This window comes from Nilaparvata lugens, chromosome 9 (assembly GCF_014356525.2).
Source record: "Nilaparvata lugens isolate BPH chromosome 9, ASM1435652v1, whole genome shotgun sequence".
NCBI classification, from domain to species: Eukaryota; Metazoa; Arthropoda; class Insecta; order Hemiptera; family Delphacidae; genus Nilaparvata; species Nilaparvata lugens.
Window position 1 is genome coordinate 15283714 of NC_052512.1, and position 16438 is coordinate 15300151.

Here is a 16438-nt window from a genome sequence, read left to right on the forward strand (position 1 = left end):
TGGAATTTTTAATATTAGACTCACAGATTCCATTCATGAAAGGAGCATGTGGAATATTAAAACGAAATTGGATGCTTTTAGATGACATCGCATCACAGACGTTGGATTGATTTTCTGATGATCTGAGAAATTCAACAATTTCCTTCAATTGTCGCGCAGCACCTTTGAAATTCGTCCCTTGATAACAGAATATTTCTTTAGGCAATCCACGCCTAGAAACAAAACGATGGAGAGTGTTAATAAACTCTTCGGATGAAAGACTTGTAAGCACCTCAATGTGACAAGCTTTTGTTGCCAGACAGATAAACAGTGCAAAGTATGCCTTGTACGTACGAGCTTTGGGCCGAATACTCTCTTTGACAGTGAAAGGACCAGCTAGATCGACCGCAGCCTTCAGAAAGGGAGCACTGGGAACAACACGAGAGCTGGGAAGATCACCCATGACGGGAGCAACAGGAGTTGCATTGAATAAACGGCAACGAGTACAATTGAAAATCACATTTCTGATAACACTGTGTGCTCCAACAATCCAAAAATAACGCTGAATAAGAGCATGCACCATTCTTGGTCCAGCATGAAGATGAGAAATATGTTAATACTCAATGAGGAGTTTAGTAAAATGACTATCTTTATGTATCAAACAAGGATGCTTGGCTTCATATCCTAAAGCACTATTTACCAATCTACCACCAACACGAATCACACCATCACAATCCAAGAATACAGACAATTTTTGGAAACTCTTATCACAAGGTGTCCCCTCTTTCAATAGGTCGAGTTCATGATTGAAATGACACTTTTGAACAATTTTAACACAATAAATTTGTGCACATTTCAACTCTTGAACACTAAGTGCGCCTGATTTACGACAAACACCACTAATTGATGCTTTACTGTTATTCACGAAACGTAAAACATAAGCACAGGAACGTAACAATCTCATGTATGAGGAGAAACGTGTTATCTGAATAACAGCAGTCTCTTCAGTGATATTCAAAACAACACCTTTATTTTGTTTCACATCAGGCAGAATTTCAGTAGCAGGGTAAGTCATAGATGACAACGGCCAACATGACAACGAATTAGAACACCACGTTGGAGCATTGAACCAATCTTGCGAATTGCACAAGTTTTGGGGAGAAAGGCCTCTTGATCCAACGTCGGCAATGTTGAAATCAGTACCAATGTGATTCCAATCTGAAATATTAGTCAACTCTAATATTCTCACAACACGATTTGCAACAAACGTTTGCAACTTGTAAGGAGGTATATGCAACCAAGATAAAACAATAGTTGAATCACTGAACAGAAACGTAGATTGAAGATTGATTTTTTCCAGTGAAGGAAGGACTGTCACATACAATCTCGAAAGCAACAACGCAGCTTGAAGCTCTAATCGAGGAATAGACAGAGTTTTCAACGACGCAACTTTAGTTTTAGCTTTCAACAGGAAGCATTTCACAGTAGATTCTGAGAACACAACTCTCAAGAAGATACAAGCACAGATTCCTTTCTGCGATGCGTCGGAAAACCCAAGTATTTGACAAGAAGAAGCATCGCCATAAACGCATCGAGGAATCTAAATTGAACTTAGAGCAGGAAGCTCTCTCATCAGCTCGTTCCAGCATTCGTTATAGTCAACAGGAATCGGCGTATCCCAATCGATGTCCAACTTCCACAGCTCTTGTAAAAAACATTTCATTTTGAATATTACTGGAGCTATAAAACCGAGAGGGTCATACAGACGCGCGATAACGGACAGAACAGTGCGCTTAGAGTTTTTCTTTTGAAACTCTGGAACGGAGACTTTAATATGAAAACAATCAGTAGTTGGGTTCCACATTATGCCAAGGACTTTCACATTTGAATTAGGCTCATCACTGATATGAAGTGGTACTTGAGTGTTTTCAGAACGAATCAAATCCAAGAACTCAGGAGAATTACTGCTCCATTTATTCAACTTGATATGAGCACAGTTTAGAAGATTACAAAGTTGTGATTTTATTTCACAGATTTCTTCCAACGAATTTGCACCTGTGAGAAAATCGTCGTGATATATATCATCACGAATAGCTGCTGCTGCCAACGGAAATTTATCTCCTTCATCTTTCGCCAGTTGAATGAGAGCACGTTGAGCAAGAAAACCAGACGGTTTCAAACCATATGTGATTGTTTTAAGCTCATAAACGACAATATCATCGGAAGGATCTTTACGAAACAATATGTGAAGGAAAGAACGATCTTCTTCATCAACGAGGATAGCACGATACATTTTCGTAACATCACACGTGAATACGAATGAGTGAAGTCTGAATCTAGTTAACACATCACATATGTCATTTAACAATTTTGGACCTGAATGAAGAACTTGATTCAACGAAATGTGACTCTTTTTAGCAGACCCATCAAATACAACACGAACCTTTGTTGTAGGTGATGACGGATTGAATACACAAAAATAAGGAATAAAATATTTACCTGGTTTTTTAGCAACTTCCATATGATCCAAAAGAAGATACTCTTCCATAAATGATACGCAATCAGATTTCAAACGAGCATCACGCAGCATACGACGCTCCAACGACAGAAAACGATTTAAAGCAACATCATGAGATTCATGAAACTTGAGTTGATTAGTGTCAACTTTGAAAGGGAGACGAACAACATATCTTCCTTCAGTATCACGCGTGTGAGTTTCAGCAAAATGTTTCTCACAAAACTCATCATCGGGACTAGGAAATTTATGATTAGGAATTTCTTCACTTTCCCAAAACTTATGAACCAAATTATTCAACGAGTTCTCAGAGGTGGGACACGTCATTAATGCAGTCAATGGCTGATTAAGAAGACCGGAATGATTTGGAAATTCACCCAAAATAATGTCACCAAACACGGTAGGAATCACGCAAAAGGAACACTCTTCACAAGATGAGACTTGACTATGATGACGTAATATTTTGTTGAATAACTGACATCCCAATAGAAGATCAACGGAACGTTGTTCATAGAACACAGGATCAGCAAGGTTGAATTTTTTCAACTCATTTTGCACTTTCGAACTGAGATAAATAGGGGGCAATGAACCAACTATTTTATCAATCACGTAAGCCTCAGCTTCTAGACGAGGGTGATTTGAGCCCTTAGGTTTCAACAAACATTTCACAACACCAGAAGAATTCCCTACACTCGAGGAATTCAAACCAGAGAAATTTTGATGACAATCATGAACAGATAAACCAAGTTTCATAACAAGATCTTTTGTGATGAAATTAGCAGTACTACCAGAATCAATCATTAAACGAACACCAATAAACGAACCGGATGAATTTTTAATAACTGCTTGAGCAGTACCTAGAACAACACTCGTTTTAGGAATTAAACTAACAATTGATGACTTATCAATAACATTATCAGTGATACCACAATGCTTAGAAGAATTTGAATTCTCAACAACATTCATAGTGCTGTCAGTTTGAGTGATCGAATCAACGGGTTTCGATTTCAAAGCAACTTTAGAGATGTTATCAGTAGACTTCTGATAACGAACAGGAGAATTCGAACGGCTATTATCACTACTACGAGGATAATGAAGTAATTTATTATGCATACGACCACAATAACACAACGATTTAGACTTGCATTGGTTTACAGCGTGAAATTTGGAGAAACAATTGAAACAGACTCTCAATGATTTAATAAATTCATTCCTAGCTTTTGGATCTCTTTTCAAGAAAGCAGGACATTTGAATAACGAATGATTCATTGAGTTGCAAAATGAGCATTTTGTTTCAGCACTATCATTTAATTCAGAAGTAACTGAGCTGCTTTTATTTCGAACGCTGTTATCAGCCTGAGTAGATAAGACAACCTTTTTCTGAAAAGACTTATTTTTCGGCTTTTCGATAGATTTTTGTTCATTAACAGACGGCACATCAGATGCAGATAATTGATAAGATCTAACTCTCTTATTCACGAAATCAATCAACTGTTGACAAGAAGGAAAGCTCTTATCAGCTACCTCGAGCTCAAACGATTCACGTGATATTTTGTCTAATTGACGAATAGCTAATGAGTACAAGATATAATCAGCCAAATCAGGAACTTTCAACGATTTCAGAGTGGTAATACTATCACCTACTTTAACAAGAAAATCTTGAAGTGATTGTAACAAAGGTTTAAATGGGATTGAACTAGTTTTCAAAATCTCATTTACGTAGTAGTTAGCTAGCACCCTATCACTTTCATAACGCTTGCATAGAGTTTTCCATGCCAAATCAAAATCACTACTTATCTGAAAAGATTTTACTACTCTGGCTGCTTCGCCTTTCAACAAATTATGCAAAATATGGGATTTATGAACAGGAGAATAATATTTATCATCCACAATCAATGATGAAAAGATATTTTTGAATCTAGGCCAGTCTGAAATATCAGAGCCATCAAACGGTTTTATTTCAGTTGGAGGTGATATCATGTTCAAACGGGGAGAATGAGAGGTTGAAGGTGAAGGTTCACTTTTCTCCTTCGGCTTCTCATTTTTCATTTGATTCAATTTATCACGAGCATTTATTATTGCACAGGATAAATTATCAATAACGGTAAGTGATTGATATTCAGGTTCTTTAGTAGGTTCAACTTGAATAGATAATTCATTGATTTCATCTAAGAGTGCAGAATATTCTTTCACAGTATTTTCAATAGATATGCTTCTTATCAAAAATTGAGATTGAATTTAGGATCATTGATGTCCTTTAACAAGTCATAGGCTTGTTGAACACGGGTAAACAAAGTTTCTTTCTTCTTCACTCGAATAGTAAGCAAGGCTTGTGGGCTTGCCATTGTAACTAAGTAACTGATTAGATAAACAAGGAGATTTGGAAAGGAACTTTGTAACTGGATTTAACATGGATATCAGTGCATGTATCAACAAGTAACTCTACTATTAACGAATTGAAGTTTAAATTGAAAAATAAATCTCTTGGAAATAGAACATATCCCAGGCCTGGTGGACCATGTGGTAATCCCGTCCTGTCCCCAAACCTATGGATTGGGGTACAGTTAAGATATTATTCACGAAAACGTCGACAACCCCAAAAGTAAGTCTTTAATTTGCACTAACCTTGGAACTGGCGAGGAAGTGGACTGTATCTCGTGTGTAGAAGTTACTGCTGACGATATCCTGTCTTTATGCGTAGGCCTATATGATATTGCACATATATCACGAAACGAAACGAGGTAATTGCGTCACGGAACGGGAGACACAGAACGAAAAAGATGTTGACTTCTCGACAACGCTTCTTGAAGTGCTGGTTAGAAAGATAAACAGGGAGGATGAAGGAGGGGTGAGGGAGAGAGGTTATCTTGCCTCTTTGGGAGAGGGGAAGGGGAGGAAAGCGCAAACTAATCAGCCCACAATTAAGGCTGCCGATCCTCCGTGAATCCACCAATCATCATTTACGAATTCTCATCATCAAATAATAAATAATAGTTCTTTTCTATTGATAATTATTATTTTAACTCCAAGAAATGAGAAAAGTAGCAAATAATATACATTATAAAATTCGAATTTTGAGGTTAAATGATTACCGTTCGATATTCATATAAATAAAAAAAAATAAAAAACAACAATACTACAATAAATATTCTCTGTTGTCTATGTTATTTTTATAAATATTTTTCAGTTTACTTTGAGCATTTTTCTCGTTAATTTGAGCAAAAGTTTAAATTTCTGAATCGTGTTTCAGTAATAATTTTTAGCTGGATGAAACAAACTTAGGTACGATTCTTCCCGCTAGGTCGCGCGCTTGTCGGCTCAGCCATCTTGTTGTGTTCAGCCATCTTGCATCTCGGTTCAGCCAACAAGCTGTTGGCGTGTATTTTGAATGTGAAGTTTTTGTTCCATATGTATTTTTTCTGATTCTTTAATGAATAAAAATGAGAACTTTGGCTGAGAATTTTCAACTTCAATTGGATTATTAATTTTTAAATGAATTAAAGTTGCTATTAATAACAGCATCACACACACACACACACACACACACACACACACCACACACACACACACACACACACACACACACACACACACAAACATTTGATGGATTTCAGCCACCATTTTACCCATAATCATTCAATCAACCACTTCTCATATTCAATGGTAACTGTAGGAAAAATTAAATGTGAAATACGTGCGCAAAGTTCCTCTGCTGCACTCAAGAAGCCATTCCGCCCTCGCCTACGGCTCCGGCGTAAACTTTTCTTTCGGTGCAGCAAACTGTCACTTTGCGCACTAGTTGCACAAATAACTATTGACGCATCATCTTGTCTGAACTATTCAACTGATTAACTTAAAATTTTTCATTAATAGATTCTTAATTAACCAATGATGTTTATATGCCTATTTTCAATTCTCAAGATTTCATTACGTAAAGCTTTCAGTTTGTCAAGTTTTAAAATAGACCCTTGCGGAGCACGGGTTACCTGCTAGTCATCAATAAGATTATGTTCCAGTAGCACGAAAACAGGTTAAATTTTAATCGTGATTAATTTCACGAAAAGGGGGTTTTGAAAAGATGGCTTCTCTGATTGGTGCTCGTGGAATTAATCAGAGTTAAAATTTAACCGGCTTTTGTGCAACCGGCCTTGTATTGAGTTTACTTTCATGTAGATATATTTGTTGAAAGTAGAGTCGCTTACAATAAATTCTTGCTCATATTTTTTCTCTCTTTTTCCCTCTCTTCCTCTACCTTCCGCCCCTCTTCACCCTTCATGCCTTACTTTTATACCCTCTAGCTGCCTATCACATGGGAAACCATTGTTGGCTAGGTATTTTTCCTCCTTTCTTTCTTTCCAGCACACCCCACCATGAAGCCTTTTTTTTGTATTTTATTAGAAATTTATTACTTTCCTTGCCCTATCACCATAGGTAAGGAAAGTATTGCTTTCCAAAAAAATTAAGGTACCCTAATTTCAAGTTTTCTATACGTTTCAAGGTCCCCTGATTCCAAAAACATGATTTTTGGGTGTTGGTCTGTGTGTGTGTGTGTGTGTGTGTGTGTGTGTGTGTGTGTGTGTGTGTGTGTGTGTGTGTGTGTGTGTGTGTGTGTGAACACGATAACTCCATTCCTAATTAACCGATTGACTTGAAATTCTAAACTTAAGGTCCTTATAACATGAGGATCAGACATTTGATCCAAATTCAATAAATTTCAATTCAAGGTCGCGGAAAAAATGGCGGATAATGACTAAAAAACCATGTTTAACACGGTTTTCTCGAAAACGGCTCTAACAATTTTTTTCAAATTTATATCCTGGATAGCTATTTATAAGCCCCATCAACTGACATGAGTCTCATTCCTGAGAAAATTGCAGGAGCTCCGTAATATTCTTGAGATAAATGGATTTTGTTAGATTCTATCACGATTTTCTCAAAAATGACGACCGATTTTTTTTTCAAATTCATACCCTGTATAGTTAGTTATCAGCTCTATCAACTGGCATGAGTCTCCTTCCTGGGAAACTAACAGGGGGTACATCCCATCCTTGAGAAATGAACTTTGTAACCTCCTTCTGGTGCATGAGGCTGGTAGGTAGGGCAGGTCTTCTAAAGAAGACAGTCGAGATATTTTATATGTAGAACAGCTGTTTTGATGACTTTTTAAGAATAATCTAATTTTAAACAAGGAAAAATGTACTCTGAAAACAATATATACGATAGTATGACCTTAGTTCAAAATATGTAGCCGCCAATCGCCATTGTGTTATTCCCCTAAATTACTCTCGTACACGAATGAGGTTTGGGCTCACTCACAGTTACGCGACTCAGGTCGAGAAGAGACTCGACTCTAGTGGAGAGCATGTGTTTCCAAATGGTGACACTTAGACCAATCGATTCTAGTCTCCACGACTGTCACCATTTGAAAACACATGCTCTCGACTAGAGTCGAGATGCGTAAGTGTGAGTTGAGCCTTACAGTTCAATGAGCAAGGAATGTTGTGTGAGTGTACCACACGAGATTTTTACTTTCCTTGCCCTATTACCATAGGTAAGGAAAGTATTGCTTTCCGAAAAAAATTAAGGTACCCCAATATCCAAATTTCTATACGTTTTCTATACTCAGTGGACTGAGTCCAAAAAAGTGGTTTTTGGGTATTGGTCTGTATGTGTGTGTGTGTGTGTGTGTGTATATATGAGTGTATGTGGGTCTGTGTACACGATATCTCATCTCCCAATCAACGGAATGACTTGAAATTTGGAACTTGAGGCTCTTACACTATAAGGATCCGACACGAACAATTTCGATCAAATGCAATTCAAAATGGCGGCTAAAATGGCGATAATGTTGTCAAAAACAGGGGTTTTTGCGATTTTGAATCAAGTCCCATATCTGTAAAAAATTCAGGAGCTCCGCCTCATCTATGGAAAGTTTCATTTTCGATTTCCAATTATCAGGTCTCAGATATAATTTAAACGAGAAATTTCGAGTGGAAAAGATTGAGCATGAAAATCTCTTCAATTAATGTCCAGTAACATTTCACCTAACATTGAAAATAAGCTTGAAATTTGAGAAAATGTGATTATTCAATTGCAAACTGTTGGCAACTGTTGATTCTATTAAATCATTCACTATGAAGAGATAGCAGATCTCGTGTGTATCCAGCGTTATTGTCCTGTCACCAGCTGGCTCAGATCTTTGAATAGTAGACTTGAGATGCGCGGGAACACTAGCGTCAGGTGGTCAATTTTCATAAGGGCAAGGAAAGTTGTGTGAGTGTACCACACCAGATTTTTTTTATTGTGATTTTTTTTTGTATTTTGATTTTTTTCATGTATATTGTGTAATATATTGTATATTGATTGATTAATGTGGATTATATTTATTGTTTTTCTAGGTCCTTGGTTCTGGCATGAATCTTCATCTAGTTGAAAACGATCTGCTGAGAGACATTCTGCAGCTGGGTGAGAGAATCTCGCCTCTCAATCTGTCGGCACATAAACAGTCCAAACTAGAACGAGTGAGTAGCAATATTAATAACTCATTTTGCAGATTTTATAATTGCAATTAGACTTGGGAACCAGTCAGTTGAATTGATTTATTAGATTTTAATCGAGGCCGGGTTTCACCAGGAACTAAACTTATCGTAAACTCCAATTAGCCCTTAACTGTAAAATCGGATTTCACCACACGCCTTTAAAGCTACTTTTGACTAAATTGTTGTTAAAGAGTTAACTGCCCAATACTGGCCAGTTAACCTTTCGTTTAGGTAACAGTATCGGAGGACCGAGCTTCGCTCTGGAGTGTAAAAGCATAGAAAATTTGTAAAGAAAGATTGAATTTATAGTTTATTATTTATTTATTCATTTTCTCAGTTTTACAATTATTTTTACAGTTATATGAGGAGGCACAACAGGCTTATGCCCAAAACTGTCTCTTTTTAAATTTATACTACAGTCCAAATCAAAATCTAGGTTGAGCTACTATCACTCATCAAAATAACAATTTATTCACACTTCAAAAAACAAACACATTAATTACAAATAGATAGATTATGAATTCGATTCAGAATGATATACTAGTAGTTCTGTGAACAGTAGACCTCACGCAGTATTCTCATCCACAAGTACCAGATGTCAACTGTTTTAAATGTTAACAAACTCAGTTCACGTTTGAATTTGTATTCCATATGATATAATTCATCCAGTTCCGTGATGATCTTTCTATCTTATGAAAATTAATTTTTTAGAGTCAAAAATATAATTTTTCCAGCATTATTTATTTCATTTGTTTATTTTTATTCACCTATTAAATTAGTTTTTTTCGAATATGAGAATATTGATACTGATGGGCACGCATAATAATACCATGACTACAAAACAAAATATTGAAACCAAAGACCTTAAAGCTGCGATTAGACCAAATTTATTAAAAAAATGTTAATAACTCAATCCTTTTAGATTATATTAGATTGAACATAACTTATCATACACATGATGAACATATGTGTTCGTCAACTTCCGTTCAATCTAATAGAATCTATAAGGATTAAGTTATAACCATTTTGTTAATAACTTTGGTGTAAACCCAGCTTGAAGATGCATACCTCTTTAATGTCTTTGATTAAAACTATAGACCTTATACAAATACAGTAATGGACTGGCTTCTCCACACATCTGTGTAATAACTTGTCAGCTGATTTATGATGAATAATTCTATAGTCTGATTTTTACTCTAATATTGGCGTATGAAGGAGGCTCATTTTTTCTTTTATATTATCCTTGAAATGCAAAATTTCCAAAAACCTTGTATATACGTCGACGCGCAATTAAAAAAGAAACATACCTGTCAAATTTCATGAAAATCTATTACCGCGTTTTGCCGTAAATGCGCAGCATATAAATATATAAACATTAAGAGAAATGCCAAACCGTCGACTTGAATCTTAGACCTCACTTCGTTCGGTCAACTACGTTTGCTACAATATTTGTTAAGATACTATGTACTATTCTATACTAACAGCATATAGTTACTATTTTGGACTTTCTGAAGTGAACATGTTTTCTAAAAAAAAGAGAAATGAACGAAACTACGTTTTTCTTGCTGAATTTTTCTTCTCTTGAGATCAGCTGGATGATCCCACACATGCACTCGTTCACTCTCTTCCATTACAGTATCGACAGACGACAAAATTTACAGCTGTTTTTCCAAGGACGTATTTATCCTTTTAATGTCCTTCAGCGAGTTATCCCAGGATTGAGACCTAGTGCAATCGAATCTTCATATCATAAACCTACTTTGTTCCAAATTTCGTGAGAATCATTAGAGCCGTTTTCGAGATCCGGTCACATACAGATATATAAACATCTAAACAGAAATTGCTCGTTTAATAGTATAGGATATAGGATATGACAACATGACGGAGGTTTGTTTACTGTTATGTCGAAAGTCTTCTGCTGTATATTTATATTTATTACAGCCTGTCCAAGCTGTGGGTTGATATGAATAATAATTTAGAGAAATGCAAAACCGTCGACTTGAATCTTAGTCTCAGCTCACCCTAACTCGACTCAAATCGTACGACTCCAGTCTCTCGACCTTACGACTCTCTTGCTCATTGTCACTACTTCAGTTCCATGCTACTCCATTTCTAACCTCACATTACTGAAAATATTAGATCCAATTCGTCACTTTTGCGCATGTAACAAGTTTTATAATAGGTAATTATTATGAATATATTGTCTTGTATAATTCTTTTTTGTGGGTCAAGTGGAAGAGGGGGCTCTTATTGCCTCAACTTCGCCCACATCACTTTCTACTTTCCTTGTCCTATTACCATAGGTAAGGAAAGTATTGCTTTACGAGAAAAATTAAGTTACCCCAATTTATAAATTCCTATATGTTTCAAGTCCCCTGAGTCGAAAAAAGTGGTTTTTGGGTATTGGTCTGTATGTGTGTGTGTGTGTTGTGTGTGTGTGTGTGTGTGTGTGTGTGTGTGTGTGTGTGTATGAGTGTATGTGCGTCTGTGTACACGATAGCTCATCTCCCAATTAACGGAATGACTTGAAATTTGGAACTTGAGGCTCTTACACTATAAGGATCCGACACGAACAATTTCGATCAAATGCAATTCAAAATGGCGGCTAAAATGGAGAAAATGTTGTCAAAAACAGGGCTTTTCGCGATTTTCTGAAAAACGGCTTCAACGATTTTGATTAAATTCATACCTAAAATAGTCATTGATAAGCTCTATCAACTGCCTCAAGTCCCATATCTGTAAAAATTTTAGGAGATCCGCCCCATCTATGCGAAGTTTGATTTCAGATTCCCCATTATCAGGCTTCAGATACAATATTTAAACAAAAAATTTCGAGTGGAAAAGATTAAGCATGAAAATCTCTACAATTAATGTCTTGTAACATTTTCACCTAAAATTGAAAATAAGCTCGAAATTCGATAAAATGTGATTCGCAAACTGTTGGCAACTGTTGATTCTATGAGATTATTCACTATGAAGAGATAGCAGACCTCGTATGTTTTCAGTATTATTGTCCTGTCACCAGCTGGCTCAGATCTTTGTTTATAAGTAGACTTGAGATGCGCGTGAACACTAGCGTCAGGTGATCAGTTTTCATAACCGCAAGGAAAGTTGTGTGAGTGCGCCACACCAGATTTTTGTATTGTTATAGACCGGTTACAGAGCTCAACCGACCGCCAGTGCGTATGTACCATCCTGACCATACGCATCCATACATCAGTTTTACACAATCAGAGCTCTCCTGACGAAAGAACTGATCTGACTCACAAAATGAACGCGTTTATAAGTTGTTTAATTGCAGCTTATTATCATAGTAACTTAAACGGAGGAGCAAAAGAAGTAGATATCAAGTTCACCCGATGGTCGCCCAAAGAGCATTTCAAAGGAAATTTAGTACCATTAAATACATAATTGCTTGGGGAAGAAGATTAATTTTTTAACTACCTCAGAATGTCCATCAGAAATTTTGATGAGTTATTTCGAGCTTGTATCACCATTGGGAACAGGCCCACTTGCAGTCACTTTAAGCTACGGATCAAATAAATTTAGATAATAATATATTATTTTTCCAATAAAAAAATTATAAATAATTGAAGAAATGTATAGAAAAACTATGTATTCAAATATGACACTATTAATTGAATTCATCCATTATGCTATTCAGTTCAATATCAGCTGATTGTCGGGCAGAGGTGTCAGCACATTGGTTATGTTGCGATCGGGCTACTGATCAGTACAGCTCTGAAAGCTTCTATTTGCTTCAATAGCGCGTCTTCAGTCGACCGTTGGAACGGATGCGCACGAGCTCGACCGATGGTCTTCGTACGCAGTGCAAAACGCATGGTCCTGACCGTGCGCATGCGTGCCGTCAGTTCTGCTCTGTACGGATACATGGAACATCTATGGAAAAGACAAGCGCGACTGACGTACGCACTGACGGTCGGTCGAGCTCTGTAACCGGCCATAAAGTGGAAATAAAAGACATCTATCGTATCTTATTATTGTCTTATCTAAAATGTTAAAACATAACCTCACTTTCATTAAAAATGCACGGTACTATATGCAACTCAAGTCGAGGTCGACGCTCGATTCAGTCTCACAATCGTGAGGTCGCGGAGACTGGTCTGAGTGTCACCATTTGAAAACACATGCTGCGTCGAAAAGAGACTGGAGTTGCGTGAGTGTGAGTTGAGCCTAAGACCTCAAATCCCTCGGTCAATTATTTATGGGTGAATAAATTGAATTGTTTCTGTTTCCAGCACCTGATGAATGCGGCCAACTTCAAAGCGCGTAGCATATCGAGAGCTAAAAACCGGGACAAACGTACGGCTGTCATTTAATTAATCCACCTCAAATAGGAAAATTTCATCTTAAAATTCACGAAAAAACTACAAAAAAAATATTTTTAATTATACTGTAAATTTTACTTTGAGTTATCATCCAACTCGTAATTACATTATACTATTTATTTATTTTAATATGTTTTTGATTTTGTTTTAATTATCCTATGAGAGTCACTTAGAACTGTTAGCATTCTGTTTAAATCAAATCAATGCTTCAATTATGAATAATTAATAATTAAACGAAAATCCAAATTAAATGCTGTAAATCACCCCGAAAACTTCTGCTACTACAAATATTTTTTTCGTTCAATAATTATTAATTCATTTGCATTTGAATAAATGCAATTTCTCAGTAATTTCCATCTCTGTAGACTGGCTGGCCGCTATGGCTTCGTATAAAATGAGCGCTGCTATCCAGAGATTGTCAGTTTGGTGTAAGGGTAAGCATTCCTGACCGGCAATTAGGAGGTACCAGGTTCGATTCTCGGGCTGGCAAATAATTTTTGAATTAGCAGGATTTCCATCTAGCTGTTTACCCTGTTATTAATATTTGCAGTAGCAGAAGTCTTCAGGGTGATTTACAGCATTTAATTTGAATTTTCGTTTATTAATAATTATTCATTCATTAGCATTTGAATAAATAATGTAAATTATTATCACAGTAATTTCCATCAATTCTTCCTATGAAAGCAATGCTAAAAATGGTGACAGCTCAAAGTGAATCTCATAATGGATAATTTATTGTTGTGTCTGCTAGGAAATTAGAATTAGGTTCTATAGTGAGGTCCACGTTTTAATGGCAGTGTTTGATTAGAAATGATATTGTTACCCTTGTCTATTATTCAACAAAGCGGATAGCGCTATCTCTTTCTCGCTTTGCTCTGTTGCCAGATAGTCTTTCAACAATGTAGAATTAATAATTAAATAACAAAATATTTAATTTTGATTATGAAAATTCATTATGAAATCATTGAAAAATATAATTTCTTGCTTGATTATTCTAAACGAGAGAGAACAGTTGATATTACATCAATAAACCTGTATCAGTTACCCTCCATAGAAGGCATTGACAAGACAGAGGATCGGCAATGTTGTTCTCCTATCTTTCTCCACTGCCATTATAACGTGGACCTCATTATAGGTTTGTTGTGAAATTGTTGAGTTGAAAAATTACAATACTAGAAAATTTGTTATTTATCTAGTTATGTATTAAATTTATTTTCATATTTTGATTAAATGACAAATTTGATGAACTTGTAATGATTAGTTAGTATAATCCCTAATTTATTTGCATGTCAATAAATTCTGAAGTATCCCAATAAGTAGTTTGAACTGTTCTCAAAACATAGTATACAACGAAATTTTCACTCCTAATTTATTATGATCAAAAGATGTATAATTTAGTTTGTTAATGTTAATTTGAACCAATTTAATCTCAAGGTTAAATGGATCTTGAATTCTCTTCCAATTTATAATTTTTTACCGAGTTTATAGGATTTGGAAGACTAGAGTTATAAAAGTATTTCAAGTTTCCACTTATATCCTACCCTGTCAACTTAAAAAATATTCTCTAATACCGTAATCTATTGTGTAAACGGTACTCTGATTTATTCTTTCTTTTTCACATTCTCTGTAATATTTTCTGTGGAATATCATCTTTGAAATTGTGATAATTTTATTCTAAATTTTATTTTATTCAACATCATATGGATATTTATCTAGAAGCTGTCGTTGTATACATTCTGCTTGTAAAATCTATTTTAGTTCCTATTTTTTGATTTGTTTTTTGGATATTTATAGAAGATGTCCAAGAATATTATGTCTCACTATAGGATAAAATGATGTATTTCCCATTGTTATAATTATCTTATGACAGAAGAACTGGATTAGGCGATAATGTGAAGATATTCTTATTTTCTTTGAATACTGAAACTGTTTTAATGTGTAAACAGTTACAAAATAATCTATCATTAGTAGATAAAAACGTTTCACTTGTATATTACTACCAGTTACCAATATTGTAGAAATCTATGATAATATTTTGCTTTACGAATTTCATTTTTAAACATAATTCATGACAAGCCAACTTTAGTAAACAGTTCTCTTTTATTCTTCAAGTTTAATTTCAAATCTCATATTTTTTATATTCATTTATACATTGATACAATACAATATCATTCTCAGTTATGAATGATTGGGAAAGGAACAACAGGCTTAAAGCCCAGAACTGCATCTTCCCCAAATTTAGATAGAAATTGTCCAAAAATAGGTTGGATATAATATATTTGTAATTAAAGTCAGTGCTTTCTAAAGGTTCCGAGCAAGCTTAAAGCTGCGTTTACACCAAAGTTATTAACAAAATGTTGATAACTTAATCCTTATAGATTCTATTAGATTGAACGGAAGTTGACAAACACATATGTTCATCATGTGTATGATTAGTTATGTCTAATCTATAAGAATAGGATCTATAAGGATTAAGTTATTAACATGTTGTTTATAACTTTGGTGTAAACGCAGCTTGAACCTCATTTCACATTACCTCAAACGACTTCAGAAAATGATCCAAAAAATGTTTTGTAGATGCAAAGCATTTGTAAATATAAAGCAGGATGGATATTGATTTATTCATTTATAAATATTATTCCAAATGTTTAGTTGTACATTGCACACGGTTGAGTGACTAAATTTGAGATTTATCCTAATTGATAGTCTATCTGGTTTCAGTAGAAATAAATTTAATACTTTAAGTTTTGAATCAACTCTAAATAAACATTTTAAAGCCTTTCGGTTGTAAATCAAAATTTTAGTAAGTTTTAAGCTCAAAAAATATCCTATGTTTTGTTGTATGAAGTAGGATATTTTTCATAAAATGAAACTATTGATATATCATTAATCAAATGCTATTTTTTCAGCTAAGCTAAAGAAATAGTTGTGAATGTAATAGCCTACTCAAGTTCTCCTCGATACTATAAGAAAATTGTGTTTGTTATTCTAGCATTTTTTTTTGATATGATATTATACTGTAATGGTGACAATAGATATTGTAATCATACATGTAA

General features: G+C 35.1%; 1 protein-coding gene across 1 annotated transcript in view; it reads left to right on the forward strand.

Annotated features, from left to right (window-relative positions):
• The window catches only part of LOC111059830 (interferon-related developmental regulator 2), a 42319-nt gene extending 27694 nt beyond the window's left edge, over positions 1-14625 (forward strand). Inside the window, exons 8-9 of the mRNA XM_039435541.1 lie at positions 8893-9015; positions 13293-14625. Of these exons, the coding sequence (XP_039291475.1) occupies positions 8893-9015; positions 13293-13373 (204 nt within the window). The 3' untranslated portion in view covers positions 13374-14625. The remainder of the gene's footprint in view (positions 1-8892; positions 9016-13292) is intronic.
• The last annotated feature ends 1813 nt before the right edge of the window (positions 14626-16438 follow it).